The 20,051-nt window shown below is 36.4% G+C and overlaps 1 protein-coding gene across 4 annotated transcripts in view; it reads right to left on the reverse strand.

Moving 5' to 3' along the window:
• Syncrip (synaptotagmin binding cytoplasmic RNA interacting protein) overlaps positions 1–20,051 on the reverse strand; it is a 36,525-nt gene that overhangs the window by 4,205 nt on the left and 12,269 nt on the right. For all 4 annotated transcript variants that reach the window (XM_057766584.1, XM_057766582.1, XM_057766585.1 and 1 more), the window contains 4 exons: positions 9,461–9,596; positions 8,522–8,727; positions 4,857–5,006; positions 4,443–4,564 (listed from right to left, as the gene is read on the reverse strand). In XM_057766584.1, the coding sequence (XP_057622567.1) occupies positions 4,443–4,564; positions 4,857–5,006; positions 8,522–8,727; positions 9,461–9,596 (614 nt within the window). The remainder of the gene's footprint in view (positions 1–4,442; positions 4,565–4,856; positions 5,007–8,521; positions 8,728–9,460; positions 9,597–20,051) is intronic.

Here is a 20,051-nt window from a genome sequence, read left to right on the forward strand (position 1 = left end):
AGGCTTTCAAATATGTCACTCTCAATTACATGTCTATTACTCCACTTATTATCAAATAAAATGGAAATGTCAAGTTAAGATAAGCAAATGACCAAATTTTTCGTCAGCAAAATGGACATTTCAAATCATAAAGATTTATTATGTACACAGTGTTCTGCCTGCATGCCAGAAAAAGGGGATCAGATCTCATTATAGATGGTTAGGTGGTTGTGAGTCACCATTTGGTTGCTGTCATTGAACTTAGGACCTCTGGAAGAGCAGGCAGTGATCTTAACCTCTGAGCCCCAATTTTTCTGTTCTTAAAACAAATCATTTGAACTTCAGTAAACTTAGAAAGCAAAATTTGGGGCCAGGCAGTGGTGGGGCACACCTTTAATCCCAGCACTCAGGAGGCAGAGGCAGGCGGATCTCTGTGAGTTGGAGACCAGCATGGTCTACAGACCTAGTTCCAGGACAGGATCCAAACCCAGAGAAACCCTGTTTTGAAAAACAAAAAGAAAGCAAAATTTGCTCCGTTAACCTTAACAAGAAACACAGTGCTTATATCACTGTAGAATAAAAGTGGTATGACAAACAAGAAAGTATCAATGTGTAACAGAGATACATCCTTAAGAAAGTAATAAAGGAAAAAAAAAACCTCTTCATTATTTCCTAACATTTTTCATTGCACACATAAACACAACATTCAACTTTAGAAAAACCAGCTATTCATACTATTAAGAGTAAATATCCTATTCAAAAGGATATGATGCCCTTCCAAAATCACTAGTATTGCTTATTGTTTTAACCAAACAAGAGAAGCAGACATTTCATGAGAAAAAGATACCTCTTAACAACAAAAGCATAAAATTACAGCTTCAAAAGAATGATAAAAAGCAATCACAAAAGTAACTCATGTTGGGTCTGGAGAGACGGGTCAGAGGTTAAGGGTATTTGCTGCTCTTGCAGAGGACCTGGGTGGGTTCTCAGGACAGACATGGCAACTCACACTCCCAGAGGATCCAGCACCCTCTTTTGGACCTCCATAGGCCTTTGTTATGTAATGTACATACACTCATTAATACCATAAATAAAAAGTAAAACCCTTAAAAAAAGAAACTGAAGTTAAAACTCTTTAATAGTCTAATTCATTCTAACACCAGAGCATATTTACTTAAAACTTTGATGCATGTTTTATGCATGTTTGATGCATGACCTGAGCTCGACAATACCAAAAAACATATAAAACAATTTTTCCTTGTAAAATAATTTACTTTCATATTTATTTATTTATTTTGGGAGAAGGGGAAACACGAATATGCCATGAATCAAACTTCTACCAAGTCAGAAAGCAATTTCTGGGAGATGGTTGATTCTCTCCTTCCACCAGTGGATGGAGTCCTGGGACAGAACTTGACAGCTAGCAACTTACTTGCTTGGTTACCTCACCAACTCCAGAAGTCATTTCCCTTTTTATAACACTCAATTCATAAAAGCATTTTCCTATTCCAACATAAACACATAAAAAACACTATTGTAGGGGCTGGAGAGATGGCTCAGAGGTTAAGAGGACTGACTGCTCTTCCAGAGGTCCTGATTCAATTCCCAGCAATCCACATGGTGGCTCACAACCATCTGTAATGAGATCTGGTGCCCTCTTCCGGCACGAAGGCATATACGGAGGTTGAACACTGTATACATAAATAAATCTTAAAAAAAAAAAAAAAAAAAACAAAAAAACAAAACAAAACACTATTCTGACACAAAAGGTGTTCAGACCTACCTTTTTTGATGGTTTATATTTTTTGTTGCTATTTTTTATTGGTTTTTTTCTTTCAAGATTGGATTTCTTCTCTGTGTACCCCCTAGCTGATCCAGATTTCACTCTGTAGACCATGTTAGCCTCAAACTCAGAGATCCACCTGCCTCTGCCTCCCACATGCTGGGATTAAAGGTGTGTACAACCACCACCTGACTTGATGGAGTATAATTTTTTTATTCTGGCATAATGAGTAGTAAATTATCTTTTTCTGACTTAAGGAACACAAACCAAGCAGCTAATCTATGCAATAATTCTCACCAAGAATAATGGTTCCATTCCAACTCCTACCACGTCTAGAAATATAAGTGGGTGCTATTGCTACCTTGAAAAATCTGGGAGATGTTGATAGTGTCTTATAATCAAAAGAATTAAAAACCTAAAATCTCTGTAACAGAAAAACAGAGGGCCAGAACCACTACTGCCTTAGTTCAATGCCATTTCTTCAATAACTGATCTTAGACAAGTTGAAATCTGTGCATCGAGAATTTCCTCATCTAAAACTGAGTAAAAAACTAAGATGCAATGTGAACTTTCAAATACATTATAGGTTTTATCAAGTCAGAAATGTAATTTCTCTAATCCCAATCTGGAATAATTACTGATACTTATATCTGATATTACTTTAATAATCTCTAATTGTTTTCTAAAGGGAAGTATCAAAATATTACTTTTATTGCATACAGACTAAAATATTCAAAAATTTGAGTATTAAGACTATAAAAAAACTATATTCTTCTTTTAGGCGCCAACCACCAAAACAATACAGCTCTTAGACAAAAATAAAGATCACAATGATAACTGTTTCATAAGATAACTGAAAAAGTATATTTGTTACCAAATTACTTAGTTAGCATTTGATATTAAGGCTCTGAATTTACCATCCATCCACTAGATATTTAACTATGTAAGCAAGAATGTGGTCACTTCTTTGATTATGAAATGACAAGCATATGTAAAAAGGATCTTCCTTTACTCACAGAAAACTGTCCTTAATTAAATACTAATAACTAATATGGTGGACCACACCTTTAATCCCAGCACTCAGGAGACAGATGCGGGGGGACCAAGAGTTCAGGGCCAGCCTGGCCTACAGACCAAGTTCTAGGACATTTACGGTTACTACACAAAGGAACTCTGTCATGAATGAGTTAGTGAGTGAGTGAATACTCATTTTATGTTACACAGCAATTACCGTCTTTATCCCTAACAATTTGTAAAGTGCTATCTTCATTTCTTAGACTCAAAAAGTTTCCCTTTACTTTTTATAAAGACACGTGGTTTTGTGTACATCATAAGAAGGCATGGTCCAGCACACTGAACAAAGCCAAAGGCCAATTTCTGCTGATGTCCTACAATTTCCAGTACCCTGGAAATTGAATCAAGTTTCGCAAGATGACACTGAGTCATCTCCTCTCTAGTACCTACTTTTTTTTTCTTTTTACTAAAAGATTTTTTTTATTTTGTTTGTGCATGAACAGGCATTATGCTTCTTGTGTGAAGGGATAAGGAACAGATCTCAAATCATCAGGCTTTCTTACCTCCAAGCAATTTTTATTTATTTTTATTTATTTTTTTGTTTTTGTTTTTTCGAGACAGGGTTTCTCTGTGGTTTTGAAGCCTGTCCTGGAACTAGCTCTTGTAGACCAGGCTGGCCTCGAACTCACAGAGATCCGCCTGCCTCTGCCTCCCGAGTGCTGGGATTAAAGGCGTGCGTCACTACTGCCCAGCTCCCCCAAGGAATCTTGAGGATCCCTCTATTACCTAAACACACACACACACACCTCCTTGTAGATACTCTATAAAAGTGTCTCCAATTAATGTAATTCATCACACATCTATTTCCAATAGTTTATTGTATATGTTTATGTATGCACAAGTGTATATAAATAAAACTGCCCAGAAGAGAATCAGAATTAACCTAAAGATAGAGTTATAGGAGGTTCTAAGATTCCAGATGTTTATGTTAGAGACTCAATTCTGGCCCTCTAGAAGAGCAGCAAACACCCTTAACTGATGCTAAGCTATCTCTTCAACGACTCTAACTTGTTTAATATTTTATTTTACTATCTATCCCCATTTCACAATGTCTATTCATCATCATATGAAATCTGAGTAATGAGGTATATGTTAAATGAATCTCTGTATCTCTTCAGTGTAAAGGTAACAACCTAATAAAAGACAGAATATTCTATAACTCTGAGAAGAAATTCTCATGGAGACATGGTGGCACACACCTTTAATCCCAGCACTTGGAGAAGCAGATAGCACTCTCTGATTTCAAGGCTAGTCTGACTAGAGAATGTTACACAGTGAGCACAATTTAAAAAATAAAGATAAAAAAATCGGGATGAGGAATCCCCATCTTTTGCCAACAATATTGCCGTATAGATCACTAATATGCATTATACAGTAACATTAAAGACTCTGCTTCCCTTTGCTCAAATATCAGCTACTAGGAATTACCACAAATATGGTCAACATCAATACCTTTGTAAATATTTATTTAGATCCTTGCCATTTCTCTATTACCCAAAGTTCTCAATTCAAGTTGTTTTCGAAAGGTACTTAATGTTTCAGTGATACAAAATATACCAAAATTATATGTTTACAATTTTCTTTAAATTATACAAATTTTACTCACATTTGATTCTTTGCTGCTTGCCTCTGAGCTTTCCTTTCTTTTCTCTTCTGATCTGGTGGCTTAGCAAAAACAATTTCAATATTTTCTCCCTCCAAGTCTTTACCATTCATTTCTTCCATAGCCTTAAAAAAAAAAAAATCAATATGAACAAAGGCCTTTCAAACATTAAAACTTAAAAAAAATACTTAACATTAGCTCTGAAAGCTTCAGACAATTAAATAAAACAAGGATGGGCTTTAAAGATCCTTGTCTTCACAATTTTTACTTAAGAAATTGAGTAAAACCAATAATAAAGTTTTGCTTGGATGAATTTCATAACTTGAACTTTGCCTTCAATTTATAAAGCATGCTGATTTTATGACTAAAAATGTTGATTTAATTTAGATGCCTAGGAAATTTCTACCACTTGTTTACCTTGACAGCACCATCTCGCTCATCAAAATGAATAAAAGCATAATCTTTTAGCTTCTTCACTCGTTCCAGTTTCCCAAACTGACTAAATGACTTTTCTAAAATTTCTTCTGTTACAGTATTGGCAAGGTTGCGTACAAACAGCACTTTTACCTAAAATAAAAAAACAAATTCTCTAAATATTTCCAAAAAGTTCAAGTTCCAAAAACCAACCACCCCACCCTAGAGTCACCTTGAATTAAAACCAGTTATATATATTTTAGTTATATATATTTTAATTCCTCTGGGTAAGTATCAAGGAAGAAATATGCTGGTCAAGTTTAAAAAGTAAGCTATTACAAAACAATTTCTACCATGAAAAATGTGCTGACCAGTCATTAGCAAATAAGCAAACTAAAGCTAAAGTAAACAACACACTTTTAATCCCAAAACTCAGAAGGCAGAGGCAGGAGGATCTGTGAGTTACAAAATGTTAATGCTTGAAATGTTAGTGAGGATGTAGAACAAGAGACACTTTCATTTGCAGTTTAAGGGATGAAAAATGATACAGACCCTATAGAAGACAGCTACTTACAAACTAAATATAGTTTTATCCTGTTATTGTTTCCTGTTATTTACCAGAGAGGTGATATTTTACGTTCATATAAAAACCTGCATCCAGATGCTTTTAATACCCTTATTTAAAACTCCCCCAAATTAGAAAGAATCAAGATATCCCTCAGAATGTGAATGGACAAAGAGAACAAAATGTATAGTTATAAGCCAAGACAGTGGTGGTGCACATCTTTGATCAACCCCACCACTCCATTCACTCAGGAGGCAGAGGAATCCACAGGCGTTTCAGAATAGCCAGTTCTGTTCAAAGAAACATGGAGGAAAGGGGAAGGGGAGGGCGCATGTATTCTTTTTTTGCTAGTCATAATACTACAAAGAGGGCACTTAAAATGTTATCACCACCCAGAGAAATCTGCATGTTGCATGATTCCATTCATGTGACATTTTAAAATGTTAAGAGATGAGTTGCTATCAAGATCTGAGAGACAGCCGGGCAGTGGTGGCACACGCCTTTAATCCCAGCGCTCGGGAGGCAGGCGGATCTCTGTGAGTTCGAGGCCAGCCTGGTCTACAAGAGCTAGTTCCAGGACAGGCTCCAAAGCCACAGAGAAACCCTGTCTCGAAAAACCAAAAAAAAAAAAAAAAAAAAAAAAGATCTGAGAGATAACCGGACAAAGCACAAGATTATTCAGGGCAGTAATACAATTTCCATGATACTATATAATAGAGACTACATATTGTAATTTAAATCTTACCTCCCTCCCAAAAACCCATATTTTTGTCTAAAGGCTGTGGTATTTTAGGAAGATTGTAGAACTAGGCCTAATGAAAATTAGGTGTGTCCTTGAAGTACCGTAGGGCCCAAGACTCTCTTTTTCCTTTTTTGCTTGCTACCTGCCCAACAAGCTTCTTTTATCATGTTATTTCCATAGCATATGATACTATTTATTATACATTGTTACAAGACCAGAAAACATGATGACCAAGCAACAGTGGATTAAAATCTCTGGGAAATTATAAACTCCAACTTTTCCTTCTTGAAAGTTCACTCAATTACTTTATTAAAATGTTCTAACACTCATCGATTTGCAGTTGTCAAAAACCCATAAACTATACAAAATATGAACTCCAACGAAAGCTGTGTATTTATTTTTTATTTTTATGTAATAAAATGTGTTGCATGTGTATCTGTACACCATTTGCATGCATTGCCTTTGGATGCCAGAAGAGGGCACCCCAGAACAGATGGGCTGTAGATGGGGGAGTCAAACCAAGGTACTCAGAAGACCAGAGTGCTCTTAATTGCTGAGCCATCCCTTCAGGCCCAAGCTATGTAATTCTAAAATGTCCAATATAGGTTCATTTTAACAAATATAGCCTACTGGTAGTCCAGAAGGATAGGACGTAGTTGGAATTATAGGGAAATTTCTAGATAGAAAACCTAACTTAAAGGGTAAAATTATATACATTATATGTTTAGCTTTGATATTTTCATGATTTCAAAATAAAAATGGGTCAGTTCTGTGGGGAGTGATGGTGCCCACATTTAATCATAGCAGTGAGAGTCAAACAGATCTCTGAGTTCTGGCCAGTCTGATCTATAATAGCAACTTCCAACAAATAAGAGGTGGTATTTTTGTTGTTTTTTTTTTAATTTTTGTTTCATGTGCACTGGTGTAACAGTGTCAGAACTCCTGGAACTGGAGTTAAGGACAGCTGTGAGCTGCCATGTGGGTGCTGGGAATTCAACACAGGTCCTCTAAAAGAACAATCAGTGTTCTTAACTGGCTTAGCCATCTCTCCAGACCCTGAACAGTTAATTCCTAAAATATGAATCCCATGTTCTCTAGGATAGCCCGTACCATGTTCAACACAACACAGGTGATCAAAATTAAGCCTACTTTTGAATCACTGGAGAAAGTGCTTAAACTATTAGTAAGATGCTAAGAGTTTAAGCTTGGTACACTTGCCATACATGTGAGACCATGTGTTCAATTTCTAGAAAGATCGGACTTCCTCCTAATATGCGTCATCCTGAAAACTTCTCAAAATACAATTATTATAAAATGTAATTTGGGGGTTATGAAGTATTAGTCTGCCGAGTGGTGGTGGTACACACCTTTAATCCCAGCACTCGGGAGGCAGAGGCAGGTGAGTTCGAGTCCAGCCTGGTCTACACAGCAACTTCCAAGACAGGATCCAAAGCTACAGAGAAATCCTGTCTTGAAAAATAAAGTATTAGTCCTTCTTAATATATGTATAGTATTTAAAACTGTTACTCTAAGGTTGTATCCTCAGAAAGATTTTTAGAGACACTGCCCTCTATAGATTTAAATAAGCTAGTTGTATTTAACAGAACCTTTTAACTATTCTGTTAAAGGGATTCCTACAAGACAATCTGCCAAACTGCACTTTTGTTATCTCAAGAATTAGTCTTAACTGTTTGTAGAAGCAGAGTACTTAACAATATTCAAACATTGCTAAGTTAGTATAGTTCACTTTTATTTTTTAAGGGATACTACTTAATAAATGGGGGGCAAAACAACATGTAAATTAATGACACCACCCTCAAATACTCAAAGGAAAGTGCTCTAGAATCTACACAATAAATTGTTGTGGTGCATGCCTTTAATCCCAGCACTCAGAAGGCAAAACTCTTGAGTTCATGGGCAGCCTGAGGTACAGAGCAAGTTCCAGGACGAAAACAGTGTCTAGGAAAACCATAAATAAACAAACAAACAAACAAACAAACAAACCATCTCTATAAATACAAATTAACACGATGAGGGCTAGAGAGATGTTCAGAGCACTGGCCAGAGATCCTCATTTCAATACCCAACAACCAAAAAGGTAGTTCTCAACCTCTATGAGATCTGGTATGCTCTTCTGATGTGTGGGCACATACATCAGCAGAACACTACACAGAAAAAAATAAATTTTTAGAAAAATGCAATAAATGCCTAAAGACTTGTTTTCATTTTCCATGCATTCACATTTCTTACTCTTAGCTTCAAAAACATCATTTAAAACAATGCATACAATTCATTTAGTAGTAAGTCTTCTCTCATCCTCCTATTAACGCAATAAAAATTGTTTTACTTAACAATACTTACCTTTGCCATAACTTCAGGATCAGGATCTTCTATGGGATCAGCCCATTCAACAGTTCCAACATTTCCCCAGACTTTGACTTTACCACTCATTAACCTACGCCTTGCCTGGGCAGCTGTTTTGTGATCTTCATATTCCAGAAAGCAAAAGCCTCTGTTTTTTTTCTTATCATCCGGTTGGTGATATAAAATGACATCTGTGAGACCCTCTGAATTAAGCAAACATTCCAGAAAAATAAGTTAAGTAGCAAAAACATATAACAGCCAAAGCTTTGTTTTACTAAGACACTATTTAAATAAAAAAACGAGAAATAATCTTATTTCCTAACCTAGACACTTTTACAAAGATTAATAACTATTTTGAAAAGGACCAAAAGCCAGGTGTGGTGGTGGCACACACCTTTAATCTTAGCACCTGGGAGGTAGAGGTAGGCAGATCTCTGTAGTTCAAGTCTACCCTGAACTATAGAGTTCCAGTACAACCAGGGCTGTTAAACCCTGTTTCTAAAAAACAATAACAACAAAAAAGAAAAATATTCCCAAAGATCCAAATAATTTTCAAAATAAATCATATCCTAGTATTCTAAGCCCAGAAAATACAACAAGAGCAAAATATTTTTTTAACTAGCCCCAAGAACTGTTTTGATTCCACTAAATCTATGAGGCAAATAAAAAAAAAATTATTTTAGAAAAATGCCATCACATTGTCAAACATGGTTAACTTAATTCACTACATTAAAATTGCACTGGGAAGGGAGTGCTGGCATTAAAGGTGTGCACCCTCACCATCCGCCTTGCTTAAGAACACAATTTACCTCATAAAAATAAGTAAAAATTCTTACTCAACAAATATAGAGTTTATAGTATTTAGAACACTTGGCACAAAATATTCCCTTCATTACTGATAAGGTTGTACCTCCTGCCCATTAAATATAACCTTACCTGTCACTTTACTAAATTCTTCAAGAATCTGTTCCTTGGTTTTACTCTTAGGAATAGAGCCCACGAAAAGCCTATTGTTGGCAACTGAGATGCAGACACCAATGTGCTTTCCGGAACGAATTTCATGATTATTATACTGAAAGAAGAAAAAAGTATCACATTTTAAAATTATTTTTATTATATATTCAATATAGAATGTCAACTATTAGGATTGTGAAGACAAAAAGACACAAGGTGGCATCAAAAGAAACAGGAGTCGACATGATTAAATTACATTATATGAATACATGGAAATTCCATTATATTTTTTTCAATTAATATCCAATAATATAAAAAGTTTAGCATAATTCCCATTTTAGAAAGAATGACAATTTAAAATAAGATTTTAAAAAAAGGCCAAACAAGCTCATGATTTTAATGTCTATTTGTTTTTTCATTATTTTAGTATAGGAATCTTGATATTAGGCACTGTTTTGTAGCATTTTTATTCATAACTGCTGATTCTACAGCATCTTAATCACTAAAATCATTTTTCCATCCAGGTATCCAAAATCATGGAAATCTCATTCATGATGAAGTTTCCTGCTTCCAAGGTAACCACAAAGTACATAAATACATTTTCTCATTCCCAAGTCCTCTTGTAACAAGTTTCAAAAAAGAATATAAAGATAATTAAAAAAAAACTTAAGTCTAAAGATTAAAATTTTTTTAATTCTAAATTTAGCCTGATTCTTTTTTTTATTATTATTTTTATTTTTTTTAATATTTATTTATTTATTATGTATACAATGTTCTGTCTGTGTGTATGCCTGCAGGCCAGAAGAGGGCACCAGACCTCATTACAGATGGTTGTGAGCCACCATGTGGTTGCTGGGAATTGAACTCAGGACCTTTGGAAGAGCAGGCAAAAAATGCTCTTAACCACTGAGCCATCTCTCCAGCCCCTAGCCTGATTCTTATCCCCCTAAAATTTCATCTTCACTAAATATACAATAAAAACCGAAAGAAAAAAGACTAGTGATGTGTGTGCGTTTGTGTATATATATATACATACATATATATACCTTTGTATATGGCACACTGCCCAGTATAAAACTACAAAAAAAGTAAATGTGATATTCAAGTAACCATATTCTATACAGTGGTAAGATATGGAAGAGGACTTCAAAATGCAATCTTACTATTTACAAACTTTTTTTTGGCCGGGGGGGGGGGGGGTGTTTTCCCCAGGACAGGGTCTGTGTGTTAACCTGACTATCCTGGAATGCGCTCTGTAGAACAGACTGGCCTCAAACTCAGAGATCTGTCTGTCCCTACCTCCTGAGTACTGGGATTAAAGACTTGCATCATCAAAGGAGCCGAATTTAAGTCTTAAAGTTTTGAACTTGTCTGAAAACAATGGATTTTATGGAATGTAGTTTCTAAATTTAAAATAAAAAACTCAAACTATTATGTTAATAAGAATGATAAAGGCAGGAAGAATTCTTGATTAACCAATTCTACACATACTTGACCTCAAGATCCACTTTGTTCACAAATGACATATAAAACACCAATATGAGATCTAGTCTTGCCAAGCAAGCCAGGCATTATCTGGTATTACATTTAACTCAGGGAGTTGACTCTGCATCACCTTGTTTATCTCTAGATAACAAGTTCACACACTGTATCTGCAATTCACAACAGCTTCAGGCCTTCATTTTTGATCAAGCAAATTACATGTTTACATCTAATTCTCAACATTCATACCCAACACAAAACTTTTAAGTTGCAATTTTTGCCTATTTTCATCTCAGAGTTGGAGAGCTGAATCAGCAATTAAGAATACTTGTTACTCTTCCAATGCTCTCAAGTTAGATTCCCAGCAACCACACAAGCCTCATATCATTTGGAACTCCAGTTCCAGGGGCTCCAGTGCCTTCTTCTGGAATTTGCAGGTGCCAGTTAACATACATGGCAGATACACATGTTCATATACATAGAGTACACACTTGAAAAGTAGTGTTGAAATATAAAAAAAGAAAATCTCAGTTTATATACCAAACATCAAATATATACTAAAACTCCTAGCTAATTTTCATTTCTTTCCACAATACCTATATACAATTTCTAAAAAAATTTTTTAACCTCTCAGTCTCAAAAAAGTTTTGCCAAGCCGGGCAGTGGTGGTGCAAGCCTTTAATCCTAGCACTCGGGAGTCAGAGGCAGATGGGTCTCTGTGAGTTCGAGGCCAGCCTGGTCTACAAGAGCTAGTTCCAGGATCCAGGACAGGCTCCAAAAGCTACAGAGAAACCTGTCTCAAAATAAAGCAAAAGAACAAACAAAAAAGTTTTGCCAGGCAGTAGTAATGGTAGTGATGCATGCTTTTAATCACAGCACTCAAAAGGCAGAAACAGGTCTAATCTACAGGAATTCCAGGACAGCCAGAGCTACATAGAAAAAGCCTGTCACTAGAGAGGGGAAAAAAAAAAAAAAAAAAAAGCTGTTTCCCTGAAATTTCCAGTCAAGCTCAACCAATAAACCGAGCTCACACAAACACTCTGTGATCCCCAAAACCTACAACGATCAACAAAGGCACCCTCCTTTCAGGTTGACATCACCCTACCGTATCCAGTAGAGTAATTTTGTGCCCAGGAAACATCTGATGGTATTGGTTGTCATAGACTGAAGGGGACAATTAAGAGGCAGAAGGACTGCTTCTGTACACTCTGGCACAGTACACCAAAATTGTCAGTTAACAGCATGGCTAACAAATCTTGCCATACACTTTATTTCCTCACATAGCATTTGCATTCTTATTTATATCTTATCCTTTAGACCAAAAACCTCTTTTTGTTGTTGTTGTTGTTGTTTTGTTTGAGACAGGGCTTCTCTGTGCAGCTCTGACTGTTCTGGAACTCACTCTGTACAAAAGCCTCCTATAAACTAAAAAATAAAAATAAAAATAATGCGACGGTTGAATCTATTATTGCAAAGGACTATGAGTAAGTAGTAGATTACAACATCTTATTTTCCAAATAGCTAAAATAATCTAAATTGTATTTTAGTATGGAGCCTCCTAGCTAATATTTACATAATCTAGCATCATTAGTAATATTAACTACCCTTTTAATTTGGTCATCTAGTTAGTAACTCTTAAGAACTTATCAAAACGGGGATGGAGAGATGGCTCAGGGGTTAAGAACACTGACTGTTCTTCCAGGGATCATGAGTTCAAGTCCCAGCAACCACATGGTGGCTCACCACCATCTGCAATAAGATCTGGTGCCCTCTTCTGGTGTGCAGGCATACAGACAGACAAGACACCTTATCTATAATAAATAAAATTTTGGGGGAAAAAAAGAGCTGTCGAAACAAAATAGCAAGATTAAGATGGGAAATACAAAATGCTTTAATAGGGCTGGAGAGATGGCTCAGTGGTTAAGAGTTTGCCTGCTCTTCCAGAGGTCCTGAGTTCAATTCCCAGCAACCACATGGTGGCCCATAACCACCCTCTTCTGGCCTGCAGACATACACACAGACAGAATATTGTATGTTGTATACATAATAAATAAATATTTGGGAAAAAAAAGCTTTAATATACACAGATACAAATTACAGTAAGGGTAACAGAAGCTTTTGATTCATATTCTCATTGTTACTGTTTTTCTCCAAATGTTCTAAACAAAAGCTATTTACTTAAAATACTAACTTAGGCAAAGTGTGGTGACATGCCTTTACTTCTAGCACTCCAGAGGCAAGGCAGGCAAACTATACTAATTTTTTACTAATTTTCTTTTTAGGTCAACGGGGTTTACACAGTGAGCTCCAGGCAGCCAGGACTACATAGTGAGACCCAGCCAGTATCAAAAACAAAGCACAAAAGAGAGAAAAAAAAAACTTTTTTTTTTCTTTTTGGTTTTTCGAGACAGGGTTTCTCTGTGGTTTTGGAGCCTGTCCTGGAACTAGCTCTTGTAGACCAGGCTGGTCTCGAACTCACAGAGATCCGCCTGCCTCTGCCTCCCGAGTGCTGGGATTAAAAGCGTGTGCCACGACCGCCCGGCAAGAACTAACTTTTAAAAATATCTTTTTAAAAAATTTCCAAAGTTTCCACCAACAAATTATTATTGAAAGCAATCAAAATCCATAGAATAAACCTAGGAAAGGTAAGACAAAATAAAAATTCCATCAAGGTAACAGTAATTAGAAATTCTAAGGGCTGGGCATTGTGGCGCAAGCCTTTAAATCTAGCACTCGAGAAGCAGAACAGTTAGATCTCTGATTTGTAGGTCAACCTGGTCTACATAATAGAGTTCCAGGACAGCCGAGGCTATGAAGAGTTACCCTGTCTTCTAAAGAAAAACAGGGAAAAAAACTTTAAGGGAAGCTGCCTATCTGTAAAGTAACAAACACTTCTTTAGTCACCAACATTAGAAAGCTACTTCTTTTTTTTTTAATGTTTATTTATTTATTATGTATACAATATTCTGTCTGTGTGTATGCCTGCAGGCCAGAAGAGGGCACCAGACCCCATTACAGAGGGCTGTGAGCCACCATGTGGTTGCTGGGAATTGAACTCAGGACCTTTGGAAGAGCAGATAATGCTCCTAACCTCTGAGCCATTTCTCCAGCCCTAGAAAGCTACTTCTAAGTAATGAATATGTCTACTAGTCCTCCCTTCTAAACCACCATCATATCCTGCATCAATACAGGATAAAAATAAAAGGATTGAAGAATGACAAATTTAGAGTAATTTATTAAATAAAACTAACTTTTTCACCCATATTTAACTAAACAAAAAGCTGAGTGCAGTGATGCACACCTGTAATCCTAGCTAGCCCTTGGAAGTCTAAGGCAGGAGACCAGCGTGTGCTGTATATATACTACAAAGGAAAGAAGGGAGGGGACAAGACAAGGGGAAAGGTGAGAGAATACCCACCTCATTTACTGCTGAACTCTGAGGCTAAGGGAAAGAATAGAAACAACCTGATTTTTTTATGACAATTTCTAATTAAATATGATATGCCCTAACTTTTAAGACACTGACACTTAGGCAGTTAAGGTTTTTCAGCACAGCATGATGGTATGAAGGATGAACAAAATGTGAAGTCTTTCATATTTAGTAAAATGGGTTCTCAAAACGGTTTGAAAAATCCAGCTTTCTGAGAAAGCCCAATGTCAGTGAGATGACAAAGAATAAAAGTTAAATTCTGTCTGTAGTGACATTTCATTTGTATTTTAATAAATAAGGCTTGCCTGAAGATCATAGTAAAAGAGATCTTACAGACCAGGCAGTGTTGACACACACCTTTAATCCCAGTAGCCATACTAGTTTCCCACAGAAAACAAGCAGTAGAGGAGGATGCTTTTTAAGCCCAGAACTAGAGAGGAATATAAGACATAAATAACAGGTTTCAGACACAGTCTCATTCTTAGGATTCCTGGAAGCAGGATCGCCATTTTGGACTAAGGAAGAGTTAAGAGTCAGTGGCTGGCTGTTTTGCTTTTCTGACCTTCAGGTTGAACCCCAATATCTATCTCTGAATTTTTTTTATTAGTCGTGCTACTTCTGACACTAATCAGAGTGTGAGGAGATGACTCAGGGTAAAGTGCTTGACATCCAAGCATAAGGCCCAGAACTCCCATACCCAGAACCCATGTAGAGTTAATACAGTAACACTGTAATACCAGCATATCTTACAAAGATGGAAGGCAGAGACAGGAGAATCCCTGGAAAATTACTGACCAGGCAGTCTGGCATACACAGCAGCAAACAAAGATTACCTGGTCTCAAACAAAGTAGAAAAGGTCTGACCAACACCTAAGGTTGTGCTCTGACCACTTTATGAGCACTGTGGTACATAAGCACCTGTGTGTACATATAGATGCATTTACATTCTCTTATTCTCTAATGAGCCCTGTACACAATCTCTCTCACATAATTCAAATCTGATATTGCTAAATTTGTGTGTGTGTGTTTTATCTTGTGTATGAGTGAGAGTATGTGCAGGTGGTTATTAGAGTGTTTTGTCTTAATGTATCAGATTTGAATTGTGATTACTCTCAGTCATAACTCTTCCCAAAGCCACTACATAATATAAGCCTGTTTTACTTTAAAACATTTATTAGAAAGTTATCTCTAGGGGCTAGAGAGATGACTCAGTGATTAAAAGCACTGGGGGCTCTTCTAGAGGCCCTAGGTTCAATTCCCAGCAACCACATGGTGGTTCACACCCATTTGTACTGAGATCTGTCGTTTTCTTCTGGCCTGCAGGCATAATGCAGACAGAACACTGTATACATAATAAATCTTTAAAAAGAAAAAAGTTTTCTCTATACTGAGACAAAAAACTATTCTTACATATTCTAGTGAGTCAGGTGGTGGTGGCACACATACCTTTAATCCCAGCACTGGGGAGGTAGAGGCAGGTGGATCTCTGAGTTATGCCAGCCTGGTATAAATATGAGTTCCAGGACAACCAGTGCTGTTACACAAAGAAACCCTGTCTTGAAAAAAAGAAAAAGAAAAAAAAGAAAAAAGTTCTAGTGAAATCTGTTTCCTTACTCGAAAGACAACTCTTCCTATGCCTACATATAATGCTCAAGACTTAAGCTGTTCCTTATGTTTGACTAATTCTATTCCAATAATGGAAGCAAAACTACCTACCTCCAAGAAGCCAGCACTCTCAAGTATCACTTCAAAGTGTCATCTACAATATAATATTGGTAAATACAGACTGAGATTGAGGAGACTACTAATCATTTCACCCACAGATACATACACCTCTACTACACAGTCTAGCTTATTTAACAGTCACATCACATTAGTTATACAAGGATTTGACTATAACTTGTGAACTTTTTTCCCTAGGCTATCAAATGTTTTAGATACTAATTTTCTCATCCAAAGTACAACCTTTTTCTTCAAAAAGATTATCCTTATCTTCCTTATTGTTGTAATCTCTCTTTTAGTTTTTATTTTTTCATTCAAACATTTTCCATAATTCAAGCATTTTTTTGTATCATGACACCCACTCTAAAGTTCAAAACTTTATACAATGAAAGAAATCATTGCAGTTTTAAACAACTACATTCTGGCATGTGTTACAGAAGACTTATCTCCTACTTATTTCCATAAAATACTGTTAAAACTAGCCATATTTTCTTCACTGTGCTACTAAATTCTGTTAAGCCTTCTCTACCAACCCCAACCCTAGTAAATCCTTTTACCCTCCCTTCATCTTTTGCCCCATCTGCTTGCAATTTAATTGTAAATAATGTCTCCCGTCTATATAAACTCTCCAAACCAACACTTATGCACCTGTAATAAAAACTGTCATGCTAACATTTCTCTCATATACAGACTACAGTATTTATAAACATGTAACAAGAGGGCAGAAGGGGATATCTGAAGAAAGTATATTAGCAAGGGAGAGAAATAGGAGAGAGAAGGGGAGGCAGTAACAATGAACAATGTACTTACTATGCAATATATGTTAAGATTTAATAATGAAAATTAAATAAGACTCAAAAGAATTCATTAAATTCATATGTTAAACACAAGTATTTTCTAAATTGCTGGTAAAATAGTTCATGGATTTACTTCACCAGCTCTATTGACTAAAATGATTATACATACATGATGGTAGTACACACATCTATGTGAATATTTGTATATATTTTAACAAGGGTCCCATAACATAGCCCAAATTGGCTTCAAATTCATGGCAAAGACCTTAGCCTCTTGAATGCTGCAGTTATACACCACCAGACACAACACAAGGTGAAAGTATGTCATCTGAGTGTCTAAACCCCCAGAATTGGGAGGCTGAGGTAAGCCCCTTTTCCAAAAATCAACGCTAATAAAAATTTCACTGTCAATATACAAGTAGATATCATCTCAGAAAAATAGAAAAATAAATCTTTATAAGCACACATGCCACGCCAGGTGCTGCATACATATCCATCAAATGGTCTTACACATAAAAGTAAATTTTTCTTGTTCCAAAAAGATACTGTTTACTTTGAGATCTTCTACACTACCTAACTATGTAATTCAAACACCTAGGCTACTTGGTACATTAACATACTACTACTTAAATTGCTATGTCTAGTTTACGGTAGGCAGTCCAGATAAAGAAACCTAGTACCACACTTAAGTGATGCTAGTAAGCTATATTGCCTCACAAGTCACTCACTCTGCCTCTTTACAGATTCAGACAAACTGCCCTCTAAATTCATTCCTCTATATTCATTCTCAGACTTCATGAAAAAAGTTTCTTTGTGCAATGGAAGGTAGTTCGGGCAGAAACTCACAACTCGACCAAGAGTAGGAATAAATGTCAATTGAGTACTCAATTACAACTGAGACCTTTATCAAGAAAGGACAGAAAGTCGGGGAGGGCTAGAACAAAGTGTCTTCTAAGACTTGACAGGATCATTGCACCGATAAATACACAAGCTAGTCAGCACTTTAACACGGAGAAGCAAGAAGTTCACTAGCCCCCATTCCTAACTGAGTACATATGGGCACTTAATTGCTTCTGAGGTAAAGGGAATCAAGTTTTATTTAAGGTTATGGCCCCTGGTAAGTTGACCATACACAGAAGCATATGGGCAGCACAAACTGGACTCAATGGTTTATTTTTTTAAAGGATGACCTGCCTTTAATTCAAATACTCAGAGGCAGATAGATCTATGAATTCCAAGGCCAGTCAGAACTACTTAATAAGACTTTGTCCTTTAAAAGAAAAGAACGACATTGTAGAGAAGGATAGAGAGGTGGGAATGGAACTGGAAGGAGTTAGGGGAGGAATGTAAATATGATCAAAATACATTTGTGTGAATTTTTTTAAACAGACAATACATATATATATTGGCTTTCAAGACAGGGTTTTCCGGGGGCTGGAGAGAGGGCTCAGCGGTTAAGAGCATTGCCTGCTCTTTCAAAGGTCCTGAGTTCAATTCCCAGCAACCACATGGTGGCTCACAACCATCTGTAATGAGGTCTGGTGCCCTCTTCTGGCCTTTAGGCATACACACAGACAGAATATTGTATACTTAATAAAAAATATATTTTAAAAAAAAAGACAGGGTTTCTCTGTGTAGCCCTGTCTGTCGTAGAACTCAGAAACACTCCTGTCTCTTCCTACCAAATGTTTGGATTAAAGGTATATGCCAAAGTGCCCAACAAAAATAATTTTAAAAGAATCCTGAAGTTGTTTTAACTTCATGACTTTTCTTTAGTTCTCAACAATAAACCTAGTTTTACAGATAACCTACAAGAAAATGCAAATTTATAATCTGTAATAGTTTGATTTTTTTGTTTTGTTTTTTCAGTGTCTTTTGGATTTTTGTTTTAGTTTTTTTTTTTTTGAGACATGGTCTCACTACAGAGCTCTGTAGCCTCTCCTCCCAAGCACTATGATTAAAAGTGTGCGCCCCCATGCCTGACTTAAAAAGTTTTTATCCTAAAGAAACAAACCACTATAAAAAATTTAATATCCAAACATCTTAACCTAGAATATTTCTCAAAATACAACATAAAACAAAAAAGTGCCTCATTTTATCTATGACGCACTAAGAAGAATTTTTTCCAATGTTTGGTTCTGTATAACTAGAATGATACTTCAATTACATAAATATTAACATTGGTCAGAGTTATAACTCAAATAGAACCTCAAATTATACCCACATCAGGATAATTTCTAAAGTATGTTCTACTGAAAAATTATTTAGGAAAAGCATGCTCATTTCCACAGACACAAAGTAGCAGAAAATATTTAAGTCAATTTCGGCTTTGTTTTGATTTTTATGGTGTTTTGAGACAGGGTTTCTCTGTGTAACAGCCCTGGCTATCCTAGAACTCGCTTTTGCTTGGTATACCAGGCTGGCCTTGAACTTACTGAGATCCATCTTCCTCTGCAACCCAAGTACTGGGAATAAAGGCGTGCGCCACCTGGCCAATTTCGTATTTTCATATGTTTCAATCACTTCATTCTCTCCAAAATCTAGTTATTTTCATCTTAAAGTAAATCTCGTAAAATTCCATGCACAATAATGAATCCCTTTTTAAGGGGCTAGGGAAATGGCTCCAGTTAAGAATAGCTGCTCTTTCAGGACTACAGGTTTAATTCCCAGCATCCATAATCCAGCTAATCTTCTGACCTCCAAGGGCACTGCATGCATATGTTGCACAGAAAAACATGCAGACAAAAATATCCTAAGAAATTTTAAGTTTTTAAAGGGGCTGGAAAAATAGACGGGTTAAGAGTACTAGCTATTCTGCCGGAAAACCCATATTCAATTCCCAGCACCCACAGGGTGACTCACAACCATCTGTAGCTCCAGTTCTTGGGGATCTGATACCTACACTTCTTGCCTCCACCACACCAGGAACATACATGGTGCACATGCATACATAACACTTATTTATATACAGAGCTAACTTCAAAAAAGAAAAACCCATGCCTTTAATTCGCAGCACTTGGGAGGCAGAGGCAGGAGGACCTCTGTGAGTTCAAGGCCAGCCTGGTCTACAAGAGCTAGTTCCAGGACAGGCGCCAAAGCCACAGAGAAACCATCTCAAAAAAATAAATAAATAAATAATAAA

This window comes from Chionomys nivalis, chromosome 4 (genome assembly GCF_950005125.1).
Source record: "Chionomys nivalis chromosome 4, mChiNiv1.1, whole genome shotgun sequence".
Lineage (NCBI taxonomy): Eukaryota > Metazoa > Chordata > Mammalia > Rodentia > Cricetidae > Chionomys > Chionomys nivalis.